This window comes from Maylandia zebra, linkage group LG10, assembly GCF_041146795.1.
Source record: "Maylandia zebra isolate NMK-2024a linkage group LG10, Mzebra_GT3a, whole genome shotgun sequence".
Classification (NCBI taxonomy): domain Eukaryota; kingdom Metazoa; phylum Chordata; class Actinopteri; order Cichliformes; family Cichlidae; genus Maylandia; species Maylandia zebra.
Window position 1 is genome coordinate 18,672,351 of NC_135176.1, and position 25,598 is coordinate 18,697,948.

At 38.9% G+C, this 25,598-nt stretch overlaps 1 protein-coding gene across 1 annotated transcript in view; it reads right to left on the minus strand.

Annotated features, from left to right (window-relative positions):
• Positions 1–20,951: 20,951 nt before the first annotated feature.
• Positions 20,952–25,598, minus strand: part of rtn4rl1a (reticulon 4 receptor-like 1a) — a 121,513-nt gene continuing 116,866 nt past the window's right edge. Inside the window, exon 3 of the mRNA XM_004550155.4 lies at positions 20,952–24,947. Within this exon, the coding sequence (XP_004550212.1) occupies positions 24,048–24,947 (900 nt within the window). The 3' untranslated portion in view covers positions 20,952–24,047. The remainder of the gene's footprint in view (positions 24,948–25,598) is intronic.

Below are 25,598 nucleotides of genomic sequence, written 5' to 3' on the forward strand. Positions count from 1 at the left end.
TGGATGTGCGCCTTTGTTTTTGTGTCTGCAGCACTGACATGTGTGCTTGCAGAACAAATGGTTTAGTGGAGTGTGCAAGCATGGCCAGCTGTATTTGTCTGCTGTAAACCCTCCAATCTGGTATCACCAGAGCACATTGTCTGAGTCACCCAAGTGTGTGTATGTGTGCTTGTGTGTGCTCGTTTGTGTGACTTAAGCCTGAACTCACTGTGAATTGCAGGAAATAGTATGAAAAGCAAGCTCTCTGTAAAATGTGAGCTAAAGCCACACCACAGTCGCATAGCATGAAGCGATTGTGGAGAATGCGGCTGTTGGATGCTGTAATACGTTGCCTTCTGTGAGGCCAAACATTACATCAGACTGAAGAGCTTAAAAACAAAGAGTGTTAGCGAGAAAAACTATTTTTACTCTGAAAAGAATCATTCGAAAGAGAAGAGATTGTGTTAAAAGACGGTATTTGGTTGGTTTGAATTTTAGGGTGGGGAAAATATGGCTGATAACCCTTAGTACTCAATGTAAACAATACAAAATAAATTACCGTTAGTCCATGACATGATACAAGGCAACAACTGGTATCAAAAAATCATAAAATTAAACATACCTTCTTTTTAAAAAAATTTAATCAGTGACAAATACACAGACCTCAGCGTCGTACTCAGCATCTGTTCATAACCATGAAGGTAATAAATCAGGGGAGGTTTCAGAGGATGGGAGAAAAAGTAGAGCACAAATCACAGAAAGTGGCTTTCTCTTGTCGTCATTATGGACCCATGTTTCCTAAAAGCTCCTTGTGTTCCCTTACTTCACAATACTGGTAGACTGATTATATGAGCCTCAATTTTAATCTAAAACATCCATGGGAAAGTCATACTATTAGCAGCTGGAAATTGTACTTTGAATAAAACCTCAAACATGAAAGGTTTTTTTTCTTTTAGGAAAAGGTTTCTTGATTTCTTTTCGTCAAATCTTGAACAGAAGTGCAAAAGAAGAGAAGCTCCAACTGTGGGTTGATAATTCAAAATGAAGACATGTTGCAAAATAAGAGTTGGCTGTCTAACCTTTCAAATCGAATCATTTCATATCGAATACATTGTGTGTGCAAAAGTCTTGAGCCACTCTTCATTTCTTTATACCAGCAAAATCCGACCATAGGGCATGTTTTTAAATGATCCATTCTTTACAAAATTCTGTCACAGATACAAATTTTGGTGTCTGTTATATATGACGTGACATGTGAAACATACCCAGATGGAGAATGTAACATTGAATTTGCAAGGGGATAATGATGAATATCAAAATATAAAAAATTGTGAGTTTTAGTTTTAAAAAATATTGATGTTAATTGATGGTGTATGTGTGATCATGTTTGTGGAAAGGTTTGTCTAGATAAACTCAGCTTTAACAAAATTTCCAAAACCACTGACTGAAATGTAGTCCCAAATCATGACAGAGCCTCCATCGTGTTTCACAGTTGGCTGCAGACACTCACTGATGTACCTCTCTGCTGATGTCCTCTTAGCCATCCTTCCACTGAGACCCTTTCTGGTGAGACTTCAGTGAATGCTAAATGGATCAACTTTAGGGCCAGCTGCAGGCCTCTGTCAGATCTTTGCTTGGTTATTTCCTCTTTCTTAACGATATGACTTTCAGATACTGTTCATCTGCTGTAGGCAGTTTTTTAGTCCTGCCACTTCTTTTTTGCAGGGCACCATCCCAAGCTATACCACGTTTTCAAGTCAAGTGCTAAAATACTATTAGCATTAGTTTTGTTATTTGTCGTAGAATTTTTTTTAAACTATATTAAATACTAAATTATATGCTTTTGCCACAGCAAACAAGCAAAAAGGTGCCTGAAGAAACAATTTAAAATGGGTTCTTTGCCAAGTTAACTTTTACCTGCAAACACATGAAAAAGCTTGAATAATTCATGACAGTGAATTTTATTCTACTGAAAAGGTACATGTGCTGAACTGAAATGAGAGAAAAAGCAGCCAATATCCAAAGAAAAACTTTGAAAGAGCTTCAGAACACCTGAAAAATGTTTGCTCAAAAGGACTTCAAAAATGTACAAGTTTGGCTCCTCTGAAGCAAAATATAAAAAATGAGGGGTGTCTCAAGACTTTTAACTCCATAAAATGACACACAAAGATTTAAAATGTTTAGACATGGCATGTGCCTGAAGTAGCATGCTATTTATACGCAATCACATTGGTACCTAGCAACTTGAGACTAGTTTATAATGACTTTGTCCCAGCAGAACAAAGAAAAAGTCTCACAAAGTAACAGGGAGGGGAGGAGGTGATTAACTTGACAAGGATGGGGGAAGTGATGGATCTCAGAAAGCTGCTCTGTGGAAGAAAATATGGGGGGAATCCACAAGGAGAGATGAAGAAGGACTGACATGGTGACATGGATGGGTGTTGCACCCTCCTCCATTTCTATTGGTCTCAGAGTGATGAAAGTGTCAACAGCGAAGAAAGTTATCTAAGAGGCACAGGGGGAGGCAGAAAAACAGTGGGAGAAGAAGAAGACATAAGTGACTGAAAGAGAAGGAAAAACCATGAGAATGAGGTGCAAGTGTGAAGGTGGGAGGAAAAAGAGGAGCAGCAGGAGGTATAAACACTTCGAATGTGAATCATAGGCATCTGGCAGAAAAGGAGAGGGAGGTGGAGACTGAGACGTGAGACATAAGGAGATGTGACAGAGTTGGAGAGTGGATGAGTAAGACAAAAGTAGACAGAATGATGGAGAAACTGAGAAGCAGAGACACTTTGATGGAGAGAGCAAAAAGCCACAATTGAGTGGGGATGATGGGGAAGGACCGAGAAGTAAATAGAGTGTAATACATGCAAATAAGTATGTTTATCCTTATGTCTTCCTTCATGGCTTTTTCATGCATTCGGTTAGCGCTTCTAAGTGAAGTAGGCTTCCCCTGCTTGTGTGGGAGCGAGCGTGCGTATGTGTTCGTGTGTGTGTGAGAGACAGAAAGCGAGCAAGAGGAGGGGGAGGGAGAAAAAGAGTGAAAACTGACAAATCTTGTCAACTCGCTGTCCTCCCACATAATTTCCTGACAGCTTCTCTGTCCAGTGGAGGAAAAAAAAGGGAAAAAATTCATTTCTATTCCCCTCCTCAGATATTCAAGGTCTGGAAGCAGTTTTTAGAAAGAAACAGTGACAATCAACACTGGGTGCCTTTTTTTGGAGGGGGGAGTTTTTACGAGCACTTTACAGCTTCCATTTGTTTCTGATGATATACAAGAAAGTTATGGAGCAATTCCTGCTATTTTTGGAAAAAATCTTTCTCTGTGATTCTTTTGCTCACAGTACAGGAAGAATGTAATTGTGCATGACTCACATTTAAATTCATACAGAAAGAGCACGGGGGAGCTTAAACTGTGAGGTTCCCCTTGAATGTGCTGTTGCTGGGAGCGTAACTGTTTGAATGAAGGTTGAACTCAAGTTCAGCTTCATTTAGAACTTAATGTTTTGTTAACATAATGACCATTAACTATTATGAGTTCATACAGATTTTAAGTACTAGTTTGGTCATGCATAATATTTGTCTTAATATTACAGGGCATATTTACCAAGAGAGAAACAAACCATTGCAATGGACTGTATGATGCAGTGTAATTTTCCATGGTTCCTGCTGATGTAATGTTTATTATTTGCAGAAAACAAGACAGAATAATCCTGTTTTACCAAAAGGTCAAACTAGACCGTCTTGTGACGAGATCACAGCACCTGATATGCCAGTGAGTTGTTGGACTACTCCCAGATTTGAGCTCAGCTTTCATTTGGATGTTAGCTGCACACCTGAATTTCTGTCACAGCATCTTGCACAGTTGTGCCACCAGCAGCTGACAAAATCTGTTCACAGTCATTTAAACACCTGCCAGACTCCTATAAACCACCTTTGTGGTACTTCACACGCCAGTAGACCAAATTTTGCTGTGACAAACACACACATGCAGACTCAAGACGATGAGCTGTCAAGGCTGGAAACAAGTTAACCCATTTTTGTGTCTGAATTGCTCTATCGAACCAACCACCCAGTTGGTTTTGACCCTGTGCTTTTCAGTGTGCAGATGTCAACTGACAAGATGGATAATTTGTCACTGTTCTGAAAATGCTTCGTTGGAGCATTTCCAGATGTCATCTCCCTTTTAGCTGTCTTCCAAGCCGTCATAAATCACTCTCACAACAACTAATCAGTTGGCTGTGTGACAAAATAATCCCAACTTACAATGCACTTACTAGCTGGGGAAATAATGAAAACACAAAATAAGACCAAAGGTTGAGATTAGTCACGTGCCGATACCAAGGTCAAGACTGAACTCTGTATGCTTAAGATTCAGTCATCACTTCCAGGGCTTTATGTGCTATATTTGGTTTATGTTCCACTAAAGGCAAAGTTCAAACTTGTTATGCTTTTATTTCCTCCTCAGCTCCTTGAAAACTTGGTCTTCAATGCAGGAAGCAGCAGCCTCACTCACAGTCTTACATCACAGACAGAAAGAATTTTAATTTGGTTTTAATTTCTCTATCTGAGTCTTTCTCTGTCATCCTTACAATATATTTTACACCGAGTGTACATGTTGTAGTTTTGTATTTATAGTGTATTATGTTTTTATGTGATCGAATGTTGTAAAGTTTGTTTGTCCGGTGTGAATGTAAACGCAAAGAAAGCGAAAGGGATGGAAATTAGTAACAGCTATAATCTCAGTGTGCAGCATGTAAGTTTCATGCTCTGTATTGGAAATATGTTAAACCGCATTGTCCTGTTTAAATAAATGAATTTTAATTAAAAAAAGATATTCACTCAAAAGGAAAACGCATGCATATAAGTTATTTTATATAAATATTTTATACGTATTTATATGATTTATATGAATAGAATTACATTTCAGTCTATTTAAATATTGTTTCTATAATATTATTGCAATTCTTCTTATTGTTGTTCTTGTGTAATTTATATTTTACTCTTTTTGTCATTTATGAACAAACACTAACGGCTGGGAGAAACAGTTGATGAGCCAAGTGTGAATCTTGTGAGTGTTGCATAACTACCACCACGTTTCACACCTACACACCAACAAACAAAACAAACAAACAAACAAACAAAAAAAAACCAGTTATGGAGTAAAAGGATTGTGTTAAATAATAGAAACTATTTGTGTTAACCTAAATGAAATACTCTGCATATTTTAAAAATGCACAACATTAATTACTGGTGGGAAACTGATTGTAAACACTGGTTAAAATTAAATGTAATATGTGTGAGCTAATAGTTTCTTTATTTGTTTTTTACTTTGTTTTCACTCACTGATTAGTTTTCTCCTTGATTATCACTATAATCTATAATATTTGTTATATTAAAAAATAAATGCTCTGCTTTATGAGGTGTGAACTATGTGCATAGTTAGATTAAAGTGGATAAATACACTGTTCCCTTGACCTGGAAAAGTACACAAGACCCTAATATTCTTAGAGTTGATCACTTTTTAAGAATTACTTTCTTCTCTAAATGTCTCCACCAAAAGCAACTGAGTCTCAATTTAATTGCCTGAAAAATTATATAACCATAAAGTTTTGTGTGAACTGCAGCTTTTGGACAATGAGCCATACTTTTTTGCCTCTGTTAGTCACTACAATGAACATTTTCAGAGGATTAAAAGTTTTTGGACAATTAACAGATGAACAGTTTTGTGGCCAATTTAAGCCAATCTGCCATTAAGCACTGAATTTGAGTTTAAAATGTGGGTTTTATCTAACCAAGTCAAAACACTCTATAAGCAGCAGAAGTATCACTGTAAAGGTCTTGAGTCAAGAGACATTATAATGAATGGAAATGGGGTTGCCTGTAGCTCGGGAGGTAGAGCAGGTCATCTTCTAATCGGTGGTTCGATCCCTGCCTGCTCCTATTCTGCATGCCAAATATCCTTGGGCAAGATAATAACCCCAAGTAGCATCCATCGGTGTGTGAATGTTAGATAGAAAGCACCTACTTAGAAAAGCAGGTTGTGCAGTAGCAGGATGAACTGTGTAGCATGCAGGGCTACACTGTCTGTTAAGATACAGCCAAATGCTGCAAAACTGATCAGACAGTGCTTCACAGTGCAAAGGGATAATGATCCAAAGCAAACTGCAACAGTTCTCAAAGCAAAGAAATTGGATATTTTTCAATATCAGCCAAATTAGTTATCTGATCTCAACCCAACAGAGCATGCTCTTGACTTACTGAAGACAAACTGTGGGGAGACCGACAAACAAGCAACCACTGAAGGCCTGGAAGAGTCGTCAATGTGTTTCACACTTCAGGTAGTTATTAAATGCAAAATATTTTCATTAAAGTGTTAAAAAAATTCTTTATATTTAGATTTGTGAAAATTTAAAACAAATGGCTGTAAATCATAAATACTTTATGTAATAACACAGTTTAATCCTCTTGAGATAAAGCTAAAAATCTGCATTTCAGTCACAGCTGAATTTAAAATTGTGGTGGAGAGATTAAATATATACAAAAGCTCACTTTCCAAAAACCTGTGGACCTATCTGTGTTGTGTGCCCAATCAGCTTTGCTCTGCAACACATGAAAAGTTGTTTTTCTTTACAGATCTAATCCATATAGAGTAAATGCTGGAGCCAGTCATGATCTCACTGATTTCTTACATCCAGTAGTCTCTGAAGCCTTTTCTTTTGGCCTACAAGCTGCCCACTGGACAAAATTCATATCTGTAATGATGATAAATACTGCGGAGACCCTCCCTGCGAAAGATTTGTCAATAAATACCATGGCAACATGTTGTCAGTTGAATTCCTGCCTCAAAGATTTACATTATAGCGCTGCATCAGCCCTGCTCTCTAAGGATATAGTGAATATTCTTGTGACTCGGAATCGATGACACCCAAATACACAGCATTCTTTGTTGTAACCAGCCACCTGCTATGCACAGACAGACAGACAGACCGACACACACACACACACACACACACACACACACACACACACACACACACACACACACACACACACACACACACACACACACACACACACACACAAGGCTTAGGCAGACTCATAAAAACACATTAAACCATGATGGATCAGGGAATCAGCAGCAGAAGTCAGATAAACACAGTGAGGTTATGAAAAGGAGAAGAAGAAAAGGACAAGAATGGCAAGAAGCTCTTGTGCTTCCCCTTTAATTTTCCCCCCCATGTGGCCTGTTTTCTTCCTCATCCTGACAGTTTTGCCAGCCATAATGTGAACAAAAGTGCGTGCATACACACCGACAAACACACACACACAGCTCAAGGCACAAGCCACCTACACTTAAGTCATTGTTCTTTCTTCCTTGCTCTCTCTCTCTCTGTGCGGTTTTAATTTTCCAAATACTTAGGCTTTAATTAATAAGGAAAACAGAGAAGCCTTTAATTGAAAGCATTCCTGAGAATACCAGCTACTACTCCGGAGGACTGCCCCAATTTCTCCCTCTCAACAGCATAATGCCCAACCAAAGCCTCACGCTCGTGCCAGTGAATTCTTTCATCATGAATACTCACTCAGATCCTGAATCTGCGCAGGCACTGATATTAAAAATGTCACTCATGTTAGAGAGGGCTGTAGTTGTAGAAGCAGATTACCTCTCTCTAAACTGCTCTGACTTTACTCATCAAAAGATAATTATATAAAAGTCTTGCCAGTGGTCAGCCATACATTACAAACTACAAAATTTATGTCACGATGAAAATAAAATGCCTCAATCACTGATTTCCATGACACAATAAGTTGCTGAGAGAAGCTGTGTAAGCATTGTCAGAGGCAGTTTCTGAGGCAACTGATCAAAATGAAGCAGCACAGAGTTAAAACCTGCACTCCAGGCTAAGAGGATTACAGCTGAGCATCATCTGCTGTCCACGGCCAGACGAAAGTCATTTCTGACCTTAAGAAGGACAGTCTCAGTATTGTGTGCTCTGAGAGCTTGATTGGACCTATTGTGCATTAGCCTAATGCACTTTGAAATACTCACTGCTCACTACTGTTACAGTAACAGATGTGCCAAAGATCAGATCCTGCATTAGCTGGACTAAAAATCTTTGTTGTCATTGTGTTTGTTCCACTATAATGTAGTCATTTTCTCTGTAATATTGTTATGGAAGCAGTTCGACACTTGCCATCGTGATTAAGGAGATTGAAACTGGTGTCTGCCTGGGGTCTGCTGACTAATGTTCATTATCTTGTTTTTTGGAGGAGGATGTAGTCACGTTGGCCACTTAGTGCACGACAACTGGGCTTCTACAGTTACTCCACTCTTCTCCTTGCTGTGAAGCTGCTGTGTGAATGAAGTCTGATTTAGGTGAACTTGGTTTTAAGAAGTTTTTATTTTCCCTTTTACCTGATAAGCACTTTGATGAATCTGCAATACTTACTCAAAACCAGTAGCCGATGGCTTACATGACTTTATCTGTGCAGAAATTAATATTATTGGATTTGTCAGTGTGTTACACATCACTCGTAACTTAAAGATGCATTGTGTTATTAAATCAGCCCCTGCAGAAAGTAATTTGTTATGCTATTACATTTTGCTTTGCTTTATAATATGACACAAGATGGATTGTCATAGTACTAAAGTCAATTTTTTTGGGTTACAAACGTTCTTCAGTTGCTAATGGGTAGAAAGAAAGAATTTAAAATTAAACATATAGTTTTCATCCTGAAAAGAACATTATGTATATTTTAAAAAAAATGAAAGACGTGTGACGATAAAGTGCAAATCTTATCTAGGAAAGTAACAACTGCATTATACTGTTAACAGTGCAGTTTAATTCAGTCATTTCTATAGCACCAACTCACAACAGCAGTCACCTCAAGGCACTTTATATTTTACAGTAAAGATCCTACTGTACAATAATAGAAAGAAAACCCCAACAATCAAAACAACCCCCTTTTGAGCACTTGGTGACAGTGGGAAGGACAAACTCCCTTTTAACAGGAAGACGTCTCAGACAGAACCAGGCTTAGGTAGCCAGGGGCGCCAGCCATCTGCCACGACCGGTTGGGGGTCAGGGGACAACACATGCCCTAACACAATGTCAACTCTTTGCAACTAATTACTGATTACTCCCCCCAAAAAGTAATCCCATTACTTTACTGATTACTTATTTTCAAAAGTAATTAATTACTTAGTTACTTACTTACCTTTTAAAAACACGATTTACAACCTGAATAGGTAATGAAGAAATAGATCTTTCAGCCCAATTCTACTTTTTCTACAATACATCATACAAAATGTAATCAAATGGAAAAGTCCGTTTTTAAAACTTGTTTTATTAGTTTTAACCTTTTAACTTTATGCATCAAGCAAAAATTTAATTATATGCAACATTCTGGGACTGGAAGAAATTTGTTTAACATTTAAACTTATTTTCTGCACATTCCAGCACATAAAATATATTTTTTTTGTGTGTTTACACTCACTCTTTCAAATAGATGCAAGTAAAACACAGCAGAAAATAAATAACATCAAAGACTAGCGGTCCTGTTGCTCTATTTTCACCTGTAAAGCAGGAGTGGCATAGGCGGAGGTTTACCCTGGTGCAGGTGTGCCGCAGCGGTCAGTGGAAGAATCTGCGAGTTTCTCTGTGAGTTTCCCATTATGTGGTAGCGCACTCGGTGCTTGCTTGGAAGTTTAGGGGTTTTTTTTCGCTTTAAAAAGAAGTTTTCTTTCCACGCACAACGGACACTAATGTTTTTGTCACTTTTTATGGAATCAAACTCAAAATAAGGTCAGTACTTCCAAGCTTTAAACGCTGCACGCTCATACTCTCTCCCGCAGTCGATATATGATGCACTGTTGATCTGCACACAGCTGTTGTCACGAACGTTGCACTCGCTTACGTCACTGTCATGAGACATTCTTGCAAAAAAATCACGGTTTTAGTAACGCAGTAATGCAGCGTTCCTACGGGAAAGTAACGGTAATCTAATTACCGTTTTTGCAATAGTAATCCCTTACTTTACTCACTACCTGAAAAAAGTAATCAGATTACAGTTACTGCCCATCTCTGGTCCCAAACAGCTTATTCTGCTATTGACACTTGTTTGGTGTTGTTTATTGGATTGGGTGATTGGAGTCTGAGGAAACAAGACATGTTGGCAATTTAACAGTTTAATAATTTAACAAACAGGGGCCTTGGTAGCATGTGGAAGAACCATATATAACTACAATACCCTTGCACCTCTTCATCATGCTGGTCGCCAATTTGGTCACACACTACTGTGAGATGGCATCACATTCATTAACCAGGATGTGTCACAAGTCAATCAATGTGGTTGTGTTGGTCACACTGGCATAAACAGCACGCCCAAGCTCATCCCACAAGTGTTCAATGGGATTCAGGTCAGGTCTGCAGACAGGGATTGCAGAATCTCATCTTGATGTCTCTCTCCATTGAGATTGCTTTCAGTGACGACAAGCCTTGTTTTTCAAGGGAGATGCTGGCCCACTTCATCATACTGCCCCTACCAAAAGCTGTTACCCTACTGATGCAGCAATCAATGTGCTCCACGTTTTCAGCACACGATCCAGCTGCTACAGGCAGATTCTGGACTCATCATTGAACATAAGTCTTTTTCATGCTTTTTTTGTTGTTGTTGTTAAAAAAAACTAGTTCAGAGCGATAGCCTATACTGTTCTTTTTGCTCCACTATCTTTATGTCTCAACTATAGTTTATTATTATTATCTTAAAACCTGAAAAGAAAAACTATAATCACCAGCAACATGTACAGCTGTTACAACCTGCTCCATCACCACCAACTATAAAATGTCATTGTTTTTTATGTGTTGATGACCATTTGGATGGATTGGCAACAGGTGAATTAATAAAGAACCAGATCTATAGGCAGACTTCCTAATGGCATTTAAATCAATAAAATCTTTAAAATATATTTCCCTGCATTACAAATCAATATGCAGTAATGTTTTAATGCATTTTAATGTACTGACACTTTTAATACTAATCGCTCTTGTGCACTTTTACTTGGGTAAAATGTTACATATTTCCTAATGTCCATTTTTTACTTAATGGTGCTCCCGCTTTCACTTAAGCCAGCTATAGTACATTTGTAATAATACTATAACAAATAAAAGTGTCAAATGTGATAGTTTTAAATGAATGATTTATGGGGCTTTATAACTAGTCTCATTTCATTGTTTAGCTGTCTATCTGTCCTTTTATTGTTTTGAGTCACTCTCTTGGCTCTCACTGAACTATTTTTATAGCCATCAAATATTTTAGCTTAAAAACCCACTTTTACCTGATGAACAACACACAGCAGAGTAACTAACCACTGAACACATGGAGCACTTGGCAGATGTAGAGACCAAAAACAGAAGTAAAGGAGAGTGAGTACAGGGCTTAGGTTACGCCCACCCGATGGTCAAAAACACAACTCCAAATCAATGATAATACTTTCCAAAACATTTGTCTAAGTAAATAGCCAAGAAACTGCTTGTGATCAGGTTTACTGTGTCAACTTGAAAATATAATAAAGTCAGTGGTTCTACTGCTGCAAAGTGAGGAGAGAAACAGAAAACTCGAAAAACATTAACAAACCCGTGCCTGTAAAAGATTTTTACTCATGCTCAATGACTAAGACCATGTGTTTTTAATGTTAATCACATCATTCATTTTATGGCATTTTATTGAAACAATATGTTGAAATATAATACAACATATTGTATTTGTCAACCTAATGAGAGTGATGATAAACTGTGATCCATGCATGATCTCATTAATAAATAAATGCAGTGACAGCTCTGCTGCTCTGCATAATTTCAAGAGTTCGATTTTTGGGATGTGAAAAAAAAATTTAACCAGATAACTTTTTGCCAGGATTTCTTTTGTTTTTTTCTTTTTACACAGAAACTGTCACTATGGTTGTTTCTGTTCTAGTGGTATTGGAGTATTTTTTTTGCAGCAGGTGGATTTTGAAATGAGAAAACAGAGACCAGAAAATGGACACTGTCTACTATTTAGTTTTTCTCTGTTGTTGGTGCCAAACTCTGCTCTATATAGCATGGGAGCTATCCCACTAGCAATGCAATCATGTCGTTGTAAGTGCTATACCTCATCTTGGTCATGTTAACTTTTCTCAGTCTGCGGGTCCACTGTTCTGCACTGCTGTTATCAGGCACTAGGCATGTAATAATTCATTCACTGTACAGTGATAAGAATCCTCTGCTTTTGAAACTGTGATTCATGGCCCAAAATTGCATTGTACAGCTCTATACATTCATCATGGACTAATCGAACGTTTGGCAGATGGATTCCTTCCCCCAGATATTCATGACCAACACACTGAAACCTAATAGCTCTTGATGACTAGTTAGTGTATCGTGTGGTAGCTTACCTCCAAGGGGTGTTTTGTGTGAGTAGAGGTGAGTGAAGGGTCAATTGTAAAGTGCTTTGGCTGAAAGCAGGGCACAGAGAGTATTTGTCAGATTATTTAACAAAACTGCATGCTGGCCTTTAAGTTACAAAAACTACTGTAACAGAAAAGCCACAAATTGTGTTTGAGGTCGTTCAGAATCACCTCCAGAATTACATTTGCCAGTGTAAGTCAAGTCAAAATGTATTTCTATAGCAAATCTTAAACAACCTAAGATGACCAAAGTGATATGTTATACAAAAGATAGACTATACATAGCAATCACTAAATCAACAATAAACATACATTATAAATCATCTAATGAAATAAAAATGAATAACACTATGTTTGAATAACAAAGGGCAGGGTACCCTGCTCAACTAAAACTAAAAGCAAGTGAAAATGAATAGGTGTTTAACAGTGTTTTAAAATGATTTAGAGAATCTGCATCTCTTTTGTGAAAATGTAGGTTATTCCAAAGATTAGGAGCCACCACTGAAAAGGCTCTATCACCTCTGCTTTTAAGTCTGGATCTAGGAAGTCTTCACTAATCCAAAAATAAGCTACTTTTGGCTGCTCCCTCATTCACAAGGGGTTGCCACACTAGGTAGCTGTGGCAACCCCTATCAAATCAAACTACTAGTGGGTAGTCTGATTTGGTAGATTTCTATGCATTGAGAAGGATTGCCTCACCAAAGAGATTTGTTAGGTGAATGTGTGAACAGCTTTAAATTCAAAATCTGTATCTCTTAGGGTCAGAGACAGTGTCTGCGGCCAGTTTAGGTGATTATTGGTTCATGCCTGTCAAAATAAATCCCCCTATTTAGACATATAAAGCAGAACTTTCATTTTTATTTGTCTTTATCCGCCTCATTTATTGGTGTTGCTGACCCCTGTCACTGTGCCATGTGCCCCTGTATTGATCTGTGGTGCCACAGTAAAGTCTCAGCTTTGAGTTTTGAGAAGTTCACTGTCAGTGAATTAGCTTGTTTAATAGGAACTGAAATAAACACCTTTTCCGTTTATTCCACAAAGTCAAAGCAACACCTTTTAACCCGAAATACAAGCGGAGGTGCTGTTCTTGCAGGCGTGTCAGTAACGGTGGCGTGCACATGGTGCAAATCTGCAGATTGTCTCTCTCTGCAGTCTCTCAAAACTGAGGTTGCACAAAGTGACTATTGAGTTACAGAGAGGTCACTCACCCCTTTGCTGAAATGAAAAATGATTGATAAACTTTAAAGGCTAGAAATTGGAACTGGTGTTGGAGATGACACAGATGCTCCCAAACTATATGGGAATACTATGTGTTTTTTCTATTCATGCAAATGATTTGAATAAAATGTGTTTCTCTGTCTTTGCTGTTTACTGTGTCATAATTAGATCTTAATGCTCATTGTGAGCATTATGTATGATTCTATGCCTAACATTACAGTATATCCGGGCATCTGGTTGTTATCCCTGTCTGATCAAATTATCAGAGTGACAGTGATAGTGTTCTCATATGAAGTGAAGGATACATTTATGTGCATCAAAGGTGGCTTAGACTGATGCTTTATTTCAGGTGACTTGCTGGGTTATGCCTTATCTGTATCAGTTCACTAAACATCAGTTCCCTGCACTGCTTGGAGTTTCCGTGTTGGTGGATAGACACATGTACATGGCTTGTGTTGGGCTCTGTATCTAATTTTGGAGGAAGTTTATCATTGCTGCTGAGACTGTGAGGTTACTGAAAAAGATAAAGTCTTGCAAAGGCTCAGCTCTGTAGATCTTCATGTGTATTGTACATTTGAAATGCCACAGCTTAAAAAGAAAAGGTCTTTTACTGATCAAAAGTAAGAAAGTATGTCTAAAATAGAATCTTTCGAAGTAAGTAAACTAACTGCAAGCATTTAGCTCGATACATGGGTGACCTTGAAAAACAAAATGATTGTGAAAACTCAAATTCTTAGTTCAGACTCATCAGTCGCATAGTTCACACGAATGGTTAGATTTACAGGTTCATAAATTGATAAGTAACAACTCTTAAAAGAATTCTGGTAACCACAAGCAGTTGAGATAGTCGAGCCTTTTACCTTCCAGCTTACCGAGAGAATATAAGAAATACTCTCGATGGTAAAATGTCCCCAAACTGCAAAAGCCAAGTGTGGTGGTTTGAAAGGGATGTGAGTTCAGAAGCCAGGACACTGTGATGAGATCAAAACCCAAGACAAGCCTTTATCGACGTAGGGGGTAATCCCGAGTGTCTGGGACTAAAAAGAGAATGGCTCACTGCCAAAAAAAGGCAAATAATTAATCATTTAGAAGGACTTGTGGCATAGGAATTAATTTGGGACAGCATCTAGATGACAGGTAGAGGACTAAAAGTGACATGCTGTCTCCACCAGAAGTGGTTTCAAACCACCCAGTACAGCAGAGCCCTCAGAAATAATACATAGGACCACATTAGTAACGGAGGTCTTGGTGATGTTCCTAACTTTTTTTTTGTTGGGCTATGGGCCCTGACATACATTTACAACTATAAGTAAAATGGAGCCATATAGATTAGAATCAGAACCAGAATCAGAAAGGGTTTTATTGCCAAATGTTGAGCAGGTTTACAACATTAGGAAATTGCTGCAGTACTTAGTGCAAAACATACTGTAAGACAAAACTTAAATAAATATAAAAATAAGAATTAAAAGTGCTAAACAGATTAATATATACATGTGTGCAGGTGATAATCAGTGCAAAAATGAAACAGTAATAAAGAGTCAACTTCCCACATTTGCAATAACTAAACGTCTTTAATAGCCACACAACATCTGGAGCAATAGAGGTTAAGAAGTGAAGAACCCAGTGATTCTGGAGAGGATGGACAGAAGTACCAATCACATCTCTGTGGAACTAAAAACAGGCCATTAAACCTATGCAGCTGTCTTTTAAGAACGATGTGATCTGAAAATTGCAAAACAAAAACTTTGAGAAGATTATGCAGTCACAGCGGCCAACTCTAGCTGTCCTAATGCATTGTGGGTGCACTACACAGCTTGTGCACCTTGATAAAAAACATTTCTCCTGCATTGCTTACTATGTTGTCTTAGCAATGCATTACGTACACTTTTGTAAATGTGTCCACATTTCTCAGTATGCAGTATATGCACAATTATACACACTGGTTCTTAACAAGGTTTAATGTACATTTTGTTCATCCAGGAATTTGTTGTGTAGCCTGTAAATATGCCAACTGCATAAATCTGTTAATTATGAGTGTCTCTACATTTTACATCTAAATTGCCCAGTTTCCCACTATGTAATAATTTCTGTTTCGTGGACACCCACCTCTCCATTGCATTCAAGTTGGCTCCCATCCAGTCCTTATGCTCTGGCTGACCCTGTTTACATATGTTGAACACAAATATTTACCCAAACAATATAAGTGCCATAAATTGCCAGCTAAGGGATCCAAATGCAGGCTCTTGAGGCAAACTGGACGAACTGAAAATACACCTTTAATTCAACCAGTGGAAAAGCCAACACAAAAACCCAAATGACAGCACAAAACCATATCCAGGCAGGGAACACATAAGTAAGGGTAACAGACAGAAATTAAGACTGAGGGGAAGACAGCACTATTTATACACCAAAGGGTAATCAGGGAATTGGACCGAGGAGAGTAAGGAGACACAGGTAATGTAATCAAAGACAATGAGCTGGGAGGGGAAGTAAAATTAAACGCAAAACACAGGAGACAAATAACTACCAAAACAAAACAGGAAACGACAGTTAATAACTAAACGCGGAAGCACAGACACAGGAATAAACTTAACACAGGAGACCCTGAGGGAGCATTTTAGCTTTAATACAAACAAAACTGTAACTAATAGCAAAAGGTTCAAAATGCTAAAGAACACAGATGAGGATGAAAAAGTGTACACTGTAGCAAACAGAATCAAATAGAGAGCACCTGACAAACTAGCATTTAATGATCCAAACAACACAGGACTTTGACATTTGGACATTGAAAAAGACTGACATTCAGCCACATGTTTACTTAGAGTAGTGGCATTGCTGGAGGATGGCAATGCCAGTCTGTCACTTTGTCACTCAGCCAACTGCTTTGGTCCACACAGAAATATTTAAATAATTAGTGGAGCTTTCATGGTCGTTTTGAGTTTTGGGATCTTTGGAGTTTTTCTGATTTTGAATCTTTCGTTATTTTTGTTTTATAGTTCTGTTGTGTGTATTGGTTAGTTTTTAAATCTCTCCTATTTCTTGTTCATTATTTTTTCTTTGCCTCTGCGATCCTTAGGTTGATCTCCTCTTGTGTTCCTGTTCTGTTCGCTCGGCCTTTTCTTCTGGTTTTTACTTATGTGAAAATTTGTATGCTGTTAGTCTGTCTTATCTCACTTCCTGTTTTACTTTGGTAGTCTTTAGTTGCTTGTGTTTCATGGCTGCATTCCCACCTGTTTCAAATCTGCTTATTATCATGGGTTTGTATTTATTGTCTGTTTCCCTTTGGTCTCTGTCTTCATTCTGCCTTCCTCATAGTGTGTTTTTTTTCCTGGAAGATTCTTGTTGTGAAATATTAGGTCTTGTTTTGTTTTGTATTCAGTGAGTGTTCAACTATAAAGCTGCTTTTAAGTTTATTCTTTTTCTGCCAACACAACACAGCCTCTCCTTAACAAAAATAACCTTTTAATAATGAGAGATCATTGAAAAGAACTAAACATTAAACTATTTTTACGATTAGAGTCTGATTGGAGCCTATAATGTAGGAAAAATAGTGGTGGCGCAGAAGGAAGTGGAGATGATGTTTCACATGAATGAAAGTCTGAAAGGCAAAATGACAGAAGAGCAGTGCAATTTAAAGCCAGGAATGCAGGCAGATGAGTGAATATAGACCCTCCTAAACAAACATGCATAAGCTTTACTTAAAAAGCGCTCAAAAATGTAAGAATATCTGAGAACTTGTATTATGTTACATAATACAAGTTCTCAGATATTCTTTCACACTGTTGCACACTGAGATACCAATTGTGGCGAACTTTAAGTGACAGCATATTGGGATACCTACATACATACAATGTGCTGAAGTGGGTCTCACCGGGCTGTAGCTACAGGCTCTAGTTAAGGTATCCAAAACACATTTTGCCCAACTCTTGGATTGTTTTGCTCTCCACAGCATTTATTATTTATGCCCACAAATAGTTTCTAAGCTATACTCTTGTGCAGCCATGCTTTGACAGTGAAATTAATTTCTCAGATGGGAACTAGCATGGTGACAAAAACGCCTGCCTACTGTCACTTCCTTTCCGATGTGTTTCAATTAATTTCAACCTCAGTTTCCAGATTGCTTAGTAAAAAAAAAAAAGAACAGTGCATTAAAAATGGAGATAACACTAATATTGTTTCTGCGAGTGCATATGCTGCCACGATATGGCACAGATACAGATTTTACTTATTTATAACATAAATCCAGGATGATGAAACATTTAATAAAACTGCAGCAAGACTCTAAAATTTAGGAAATCACTCTGACATATGTTTGATTTATAACACATTTACAAGAGGTAATGAAAACTTCAGCTGCATTTTCAAATGTCATTTCTCGCGTTTCCCTGTGTAAGTCTCTGCTGCTAAAAGGCTGAAAACGCCTCAAACTGTGTGTGAGTCCTGCTGATTTTTCATATGCACATGAACTTTTATTGCCTTTTTATGAGGCTTGTCAAGTGGCAATAATATGTAGACGCACTTCATAAAGAAGCAACCCAGTACAGGAAGATTACACAGGCCACAGGCAAGTAAGTGCCATGCAAGTGTTAACTTCAAACTTGAAACTTTTGAAAAGGTTTCACATCTAGAAATGTACAGGCTCACAGTTTCCACTAGCTCAGTCACAGTTCAATACTTTGACCTTCTCTCTAATTAGAACCATATATTTGCCGATAATGAGAGTAATGTAGCCTGATGGTTATGGCCATGGAAAGATGGCTGGTGTTAAATGGTGCTTACAGCCAGCAACTGTAAGGCATGTGAGCTGGTGCACGAGAGATGCAATGCACTCGGATGGTGATGGGAATAAAAATCAAGTAAGATAGTGTGAATTATATTCTTGCAGTCTTACTGGTATAGATTGTATGCGAGACGAACATTTGCATCAGTGTGGTGCAGTTGTACACTTGCGTTTAGCCGAAGGTGTCTCTCATTTCTTCGTTTTTGACTCATTTCACAAAAATCCTCCTCTGTTCTTTCTAGAATAGCTTTATTTCTTTAGCTTTACTCTCCCTTGCTCTTTGCTGCTTTTCTTTTGCTGAGTCTCAACTCTTCGGGGATTCACACAGAGAAATCAATTTTGCCTGGCCTCTTTGCCGATGGAATATATATAAATATTCACATGCGGCTATTTTAGATCCTCAGCTTAGGGACTGAACTAGTGGATGAGCTGTTCTACTGTTTGATCATGAAGCTTGCATACATCTGTCTCTGAATGTTTTCTCTTTTCCCCCCCATGCATCCTTCTCTTCTTTAATTTCCTCCTTCCATTCCTCTGATTGACTTTAACGGCATCTGTTACGTCTGTTGATTGCTTTTTTTCTTCTCTCTCTTCTCCAAACTCTTCCTACACTTGAAGCGTGATAAATAATAGGAAGGATCCTATTATTTATCACGCTTCTCTTCCTCACTTTTACCTTTCTTGTTTTATTTTTCCATATGTACTTATTAAAATCTCTAATTTCTACCCAAAATTTCCTGTTTGTTCAGAGATTCCTAACTCTGACATTTGCCAACTTGGTCATTTTTATTAATTCATCATGTTCTTGTCTGTTATGTAGTGCTGAGAAATTATTTTGCATATATTTCACCATGACATATTTCAGATCATCAAACACATTTTAATATTAGTCAAAGATAAGCTGAATAAATACAAAATGCAGTTTTTAATTCATTCAATTATTTCAGTCATTCAACGGAGAAAAAGACGTAATCTGAACCTGTCTGGACCTGTGTGAAAAAGTGATTTCCTTCCTAAATCTAATAACTGGCAGTAAGAACTACAATACCAGCATTTGCATTGACTGGGGAGGAGTCTTTCACATCACCGTGGAGGAATTTTGGCTCACTGTTCTTTGCAGAATTGTTTTGATTCAGCCACAGTGGAGGATTTTCACGTATGAATGGCCTGTTTAAGGTCGAGCCAAAACATCTCAGGTGAATTTCTTTTTTGAGGTATTCAGAGGTAGACTTGCTGGTGTTTCCCATCATTCCTTTGCTGAATAATCCGAGTGCCAGTCATCAAGAAATTTTTTATCTAATGTGAAAATGCCCCTCTCCCATGGATGCCATTTTTCCTCATTTCTGCTCATTCTCTTACTGTTGAATCATGAACTCTGACCTCAACTGATGCTCTTCTGGAATAGTTTTGGTTGACCGGCCTCTCCTGGGAAGGTTCACCACTGTCCCAAGTTTTCTCCATTTGTGGATAATTACTCTCACTGTGGTTCACCAGGCTGGGTTCACTCAAGGCTTTGTAACCCTTTCTAGACTAATGATGTTGTTTCTCAGCTGTTCTTGAGTTATTTTAGATCGTTTGGACGATTTGTTGAAGGATTTCTTAATTCAATAGGCTTTGTGGTAATCAGGTGTGAGTTGTGGGGGGTAACTTTTTTAAATTTACATCATTAGAAAAAACGCACTTTATATTTTCTCACCTTATCTTAGTCTGTCTTTTTTCATCATCTGAAATTAGTATTCAGTCTTCTTTCCTTCGCATCTTCCATACATCTCACCTCCTGCAGTTTCACTGGCCATTCTTTATTGTGCTCATAAACCTTTTACTTCAACTATCTTTATAATTAATACCCTTTGAACCATGTGACTTCAATTTTAGAAACAGATTCATATTTCATAAATCTCCCCGAACTCACTGATGCAGAACCTTTCTGCTTAATTTAAATGCTGGCTTCTAGTGGTTTGCATAGTGCCTCTACATGAATGAACACATGTAAGCTGCAACCCAGGCTTAATTTGGGACGCACACAGCGACCGACTGTACACCAGCAGCCGCTGATGCTGGAGCCACCTGTGTTATGCTGACTTCCTATCCCCTGGCCGCTGGTCTGTCTGGCGCTGATAACTACTTCATGGACATCCACCCTTCTGCCTTAAATCCTAGTGTCTAATTCACTCTCTCTCTCTCCCAATTGTCAGCTTTGTTTTACAAACAGAGCAGTGATATTGTCTCTCAGAGGCACACCTCTCTCTGCCCTAGCCGGCTGTCAGGCTAGATCTGAGCCAGTGTGCATACAAGGTACAGCGGTGAGCATGCATATTTAGTGCACAAACACGCACGTCTGCATCAATACAACAATTCACATGCGGACACACACATGAGCATGAACACGAACACATTTAAAGCAGGCACAGCACATGCCAACGCTCTAGACGACCTCGCCTTGACCCGACGCAAGACAACTCACTGGCACCCTCGCAGCTAATAGAGCTCGACAGGTGAGTGTATTTGACAGTTTGTGCGCGCGCATGTGCTTAGACTCACTCTGATACATATTTAATATGAGGCTGCAGCGTAGTGAGTGAAACTAGGACACGAAGCAGGCCAAAATATATCCTGGCTAAATGTGAGTGTTTCTCTCCGAGCAGTAGATGATGTGCATACTTATTCATTAGCTTTTTTTTTCTTTTTAAAAAAAAACTTTTTAACCATTTTCCTCTCCTTTCACTCGCTTATCATTCAGCCCCAGGGCTCATTTTAGACGTATGTCTATTAGCCACACACAGACAGATGCGCATATGTGCTGACAAAAGGGAGGCAAACAAACACAAGACCACCTCAGCCATTTGAGGACACTTTCTGTTTAATGTTATTTATAAACAGCTTTTGAGTCTGGCATTGTTTGATAACCACATACAAAACATTTGGGTTGCACAAAGGAAGAGAGTAAAGGAAAAGAGTTTAGAGATAGAGCTGTGTGTGTGTGTGTGTGTGTGTGTGTGTGTGTGTGTGTGTGTGTGTGTGTGTGTGTGTGTGTGTGTGTGTGTTGGGAGTAGCAAGGAAAGGAGCAGAGAAGGAGGAGAAGGAAAAGAGAATAGACAGACAGACAAGGAGAGAGAAAGGATGCAAGTTTTGGAGGGGTGAGGAGAAGGGGAGGGGAGGGAGAAAAGGGGATGAATAGGAAAGCTGGAGGAGCGGTAAGGGGAGGGGTTGGGGGTGGAGCAGTGCAGTGTACCGTTTATCTTCAGTGAGTCAGCGAAAACAAAACAGGAAAGCAAAAAAAAAAAAAAAGACTGAAAGGGAAAATGATATAATGATAAAAATCATATTTAAAAAATAATAATAAAAGTTCCAGCCTCAAGCTCCCTGTTTTTAGTCTCTCTCTTTTTTTTGAGGGAACTACTGAGACACATCAGAGAATCAGTTTATCCACTTTTTTTTCTCTTTTTTTTAAATATATATATAAAAGTCATCCTCACAGGAATAAACAGACACAATTTACATCACCTCTGGGTTAACAGCAGCACAAACAAGTTCACCAGTAGGGATTTCTAAATCCTACATGTCAGGAGAATGACTCAAGTGACAGGCTTCCCGACATCTAGATAGAGAGACATGAAAAGGCGGGGCTCAGTGGGAAACACACCCAAGCAGGGTACAAATGCGGGCCCTGCTCATGAATTCCCATCAAAACCAGGTATTTTAAGGATGCCAGCAAAACTAAACTCATTATTCTTTGTGCTTTTTGTTAGCGTGCCAATTATTTAGCTTGGTTTTTTTTTAAGCTTATAGTTCATCTTTTGCATAAAACGGTATTTTTCTTTTTCAAAATAAGATTTATAACTTTGTAATTGTAAAAGAAACACAAAGAGATCTTTAGCATTACTGGCTTGCCAAGGTACCCGGGTGGCCCATGAGTATCTGTACAGGTTTTGTCATTGAGCACTTTGGCTGAGTGACTGAGTCAAAGTCTCGGCATTATCTGTGGTGCTCTGTTTGTGATTCAAAAACCTTGGACTCATGGGATGTTTATAGTGGGACAGGAAGGCTGTGAAGGTGATAGATTGGGCTATTTTGGGAGGGTTAGAGGGTGTGTGCTTGAACCGCTCAAAGGGCGCCATGTCACACAGTTCTTTCTGTGCTTTTTTTAATTTCTTGAAGAGTAGTCCCGAGCCAACAAAAGGCCAATGGGATTCTCTCTCCTCAAACGTAGCAGCATTAAAATCCAAGTCTCCAGTCAGGGCTTGCACATCGATGTCTGTTTCGGAGCACACTAAACAAAGAGAGAAAACCAGGAGTTTGTCAGTCGTCCGGTGATCATCACAGATTTTGAGCTACTTCTCTGCTCTCCTTTTGATGAACGATTGGATCTTGGCAGAAGATGTCGTGACTTGTGGTGATCATCATCTGATTGAAAGCTCCCGAAGAATATTTGGATTGGATCATCTCTCTTTAGAAGATGTATTTATAGCCTCTGTGGTATGAAAGAGGAAAGTGCATATCTGTTTCTTGGAATTGTGAGTCTGGCTCAGGCCTCAGCTTTTCCTTGACCTGCATAAGCTGAGCCTCTGTTTTGTAGCCACAGAGGTCAAAGGCTGAATGAAATTCCAAAGTTTTGCCCATATTGGAAACTGGCTCTCGATAGGCACTCTTGCTTTCTAACTTCATTCTACCCGCATGGCTTTAGCGTTTTTTAATTAAATTTTTTAGAGGACACACACACACACATACACACACATATACATACAAACATTAATACAAAAAAATCGTAATCTTTTTCAGTCACTCGTTCCCATTCATTTACACTGACTGTGACCAGCTGGCTCCTCGAACGATTGGTTAGTTCTGAATGGCTTTTTGAAGTTTCGATGTGAGGGCACAGACAGATTATAGTTTTCAACAGTTTGAAGACCTGAATGGCGAATAGTTGAGTGACAATTTCTGTGGTACTTTCAGAATTTAGACTAAAAAGTTAAAAGTTAAGCATACAGATTCACATTAAACTTGTCCTGATACGTGAAAGAAAACCACTTTATTTGCAGGTATATAATGGTTATAGCTATTACTGCTAAAATGTTTCACAATGACTCATTTTCCTGCCACTTGTGTCAGCGGTATTTTCTTTCTTGATCTTAAGGTGTTGCTGAGTGAGTACGGTGACAGCTACAAATGAGTATGTCTTCCTCTCGGCTTGACTGACAGATGGAGGTTGCGGTTGAGAGCGCTATCGTGTCACGGGGGCTAAACGCAGAGACTGAGCCATGAACTGTTTTGTTACTTACTGTGTGTTCCTGTTGCTGAATTATTGGCTTGTTATTTTATGTGGCTGTACATAAATTCAGTGAAGCAGTTGATGCCAGAGACACAAAAGTTTTCCTGTTGTTTCCCTTGGTGACATCATCAAAGCAAGTGGGCAAAATAGTTTTCCCTGACTAACATGTATTGATTATGACTCAGAATGACCCCTGCATTAATACCACAGGGATTTTCAGTGATGTCCTTTGTACACAGTCATTTACACACATATTTATGTGCACATGCCTCATTTAAAGAGCCAGAACAAGGTGGTTCAGGAGAATGAATCATATGGTTGCATCACCAGCACAACAGTGTCCGTTTCCTGTCTCAACGTAGGATCACAAAGTAGAGTGACAGCAGCAGAGCTGATGACAAACACGAAACTAAACCTGCATGATGTGACCCTGCTTTGTTATTAGCTCTCTGGACCCCAATTGGTGGGCCAACGGAAGTTCTGGGGATGCACTTGTTCTTCCTCCTTGTTGTGGCAGACAGGTCATATTTATCACCATCTGGAGTGTAGTCTTTTTCACCCCCCTCCTGAAGTACCTGCACCTCATTGAGCCCCCCTTTTGCCTTGCGGCCACGGCGAGTACAGTTTCGGCGGCCTCCTTTAGGTGGCCGTGGTAGGGGTGAGGGTGAAGGCAAGCTGTACTGGTCCCCGTGGGGCAAGTATGGCCGCTGATGGTGGTTGTGATGGTTTCTGTGACGATTCAGGTGGTTTAAAGACTCCCCGTGCTCAATCTCTCTGCCTGGGGCGCCATGCGCATGACTCTCGCCTGATATGCAACTGGGCAGCTCCTCTTTCTTGAGCGTTTTCAGGTCCCTCCCTGTCAGCTCAGGCGGCGAAACACACATCAGAGAGGAGGTGGAGCCTCTGAACCTCCGCAGCCAATCCCAAAGCGACAGGGCCTTGCAGTCACACTCCCAGGGGTTGTCGTTGAGTCGCAGGTACTCCAGGGCTGGTAGAAGAGTCAGGGTGGCTCCAGACAGCTCAGTGAGGGAGTTATTAAACAGGTACAAAGTAGTGAGACGCCGAAGGTCATGGAAGGCCTGACGATCAACCCACTGGATTCGATTCTGGTGGAGAAGGAGCCGGTCTAAGACTCCTAGGCCTCGAAAAGTGTTCTGGCGAAGACTCCATAGACGATTGCCATGTAGGAAGAGATGACTGAGGTTCAGAAGGTCGATGAACAAATCGTCCTCTAGGAATTCTAACTGGTTATCCTGCCAGGATGTAGGAATAAAAAGGAAAGATAAAAAGAGAAGCTTAAAATGGGTTGCAAGACATCAAGCATAGTTTTTATTACCTGAGTATGAGTAATCCATTGCATTTGCATTTTTCTGTTTGTTTTAGAATCATACAAGATACAGATAATATGTTAATTTTAATCCTTAAATAAACTATACATGTGTGTTTGGTGTGTGTGTGTGCGTGTGTGTTATAGAGAACACATGCATAAACTAACTGAACTGGCTAAATAAAGTGGATTAAAGAGCTCAAAAGTGAAAAAACAAACAAACAAACATTTGACGTAAAAGTGCTTCCAAACTTGTCAGTCTGTAGCTGTTGCCTCAGTTACTAAGTAGGTTTGAAACAATGAAAACATCATTTACTCATAATGAACCTTTGGACAGTTTTGAACTCACTCATGGTTCTGTACATTTTCAGTTCAGTGAAAAAAGAAAAGAAAAACTTTTTCATTTATTAAAATAATAACTGAATAAATACCCAATTAGCCATAATTCAAATTGCAACAGTTACAGCGCTTAAAAGCTACAAACAGTAAGTACTGTAAGAAAGTAAGAAAAAAGGCTATGAGCTGTTAACTCTCAATATAACAAAAACATAAATCAAATAAAACATATCCATTAAGG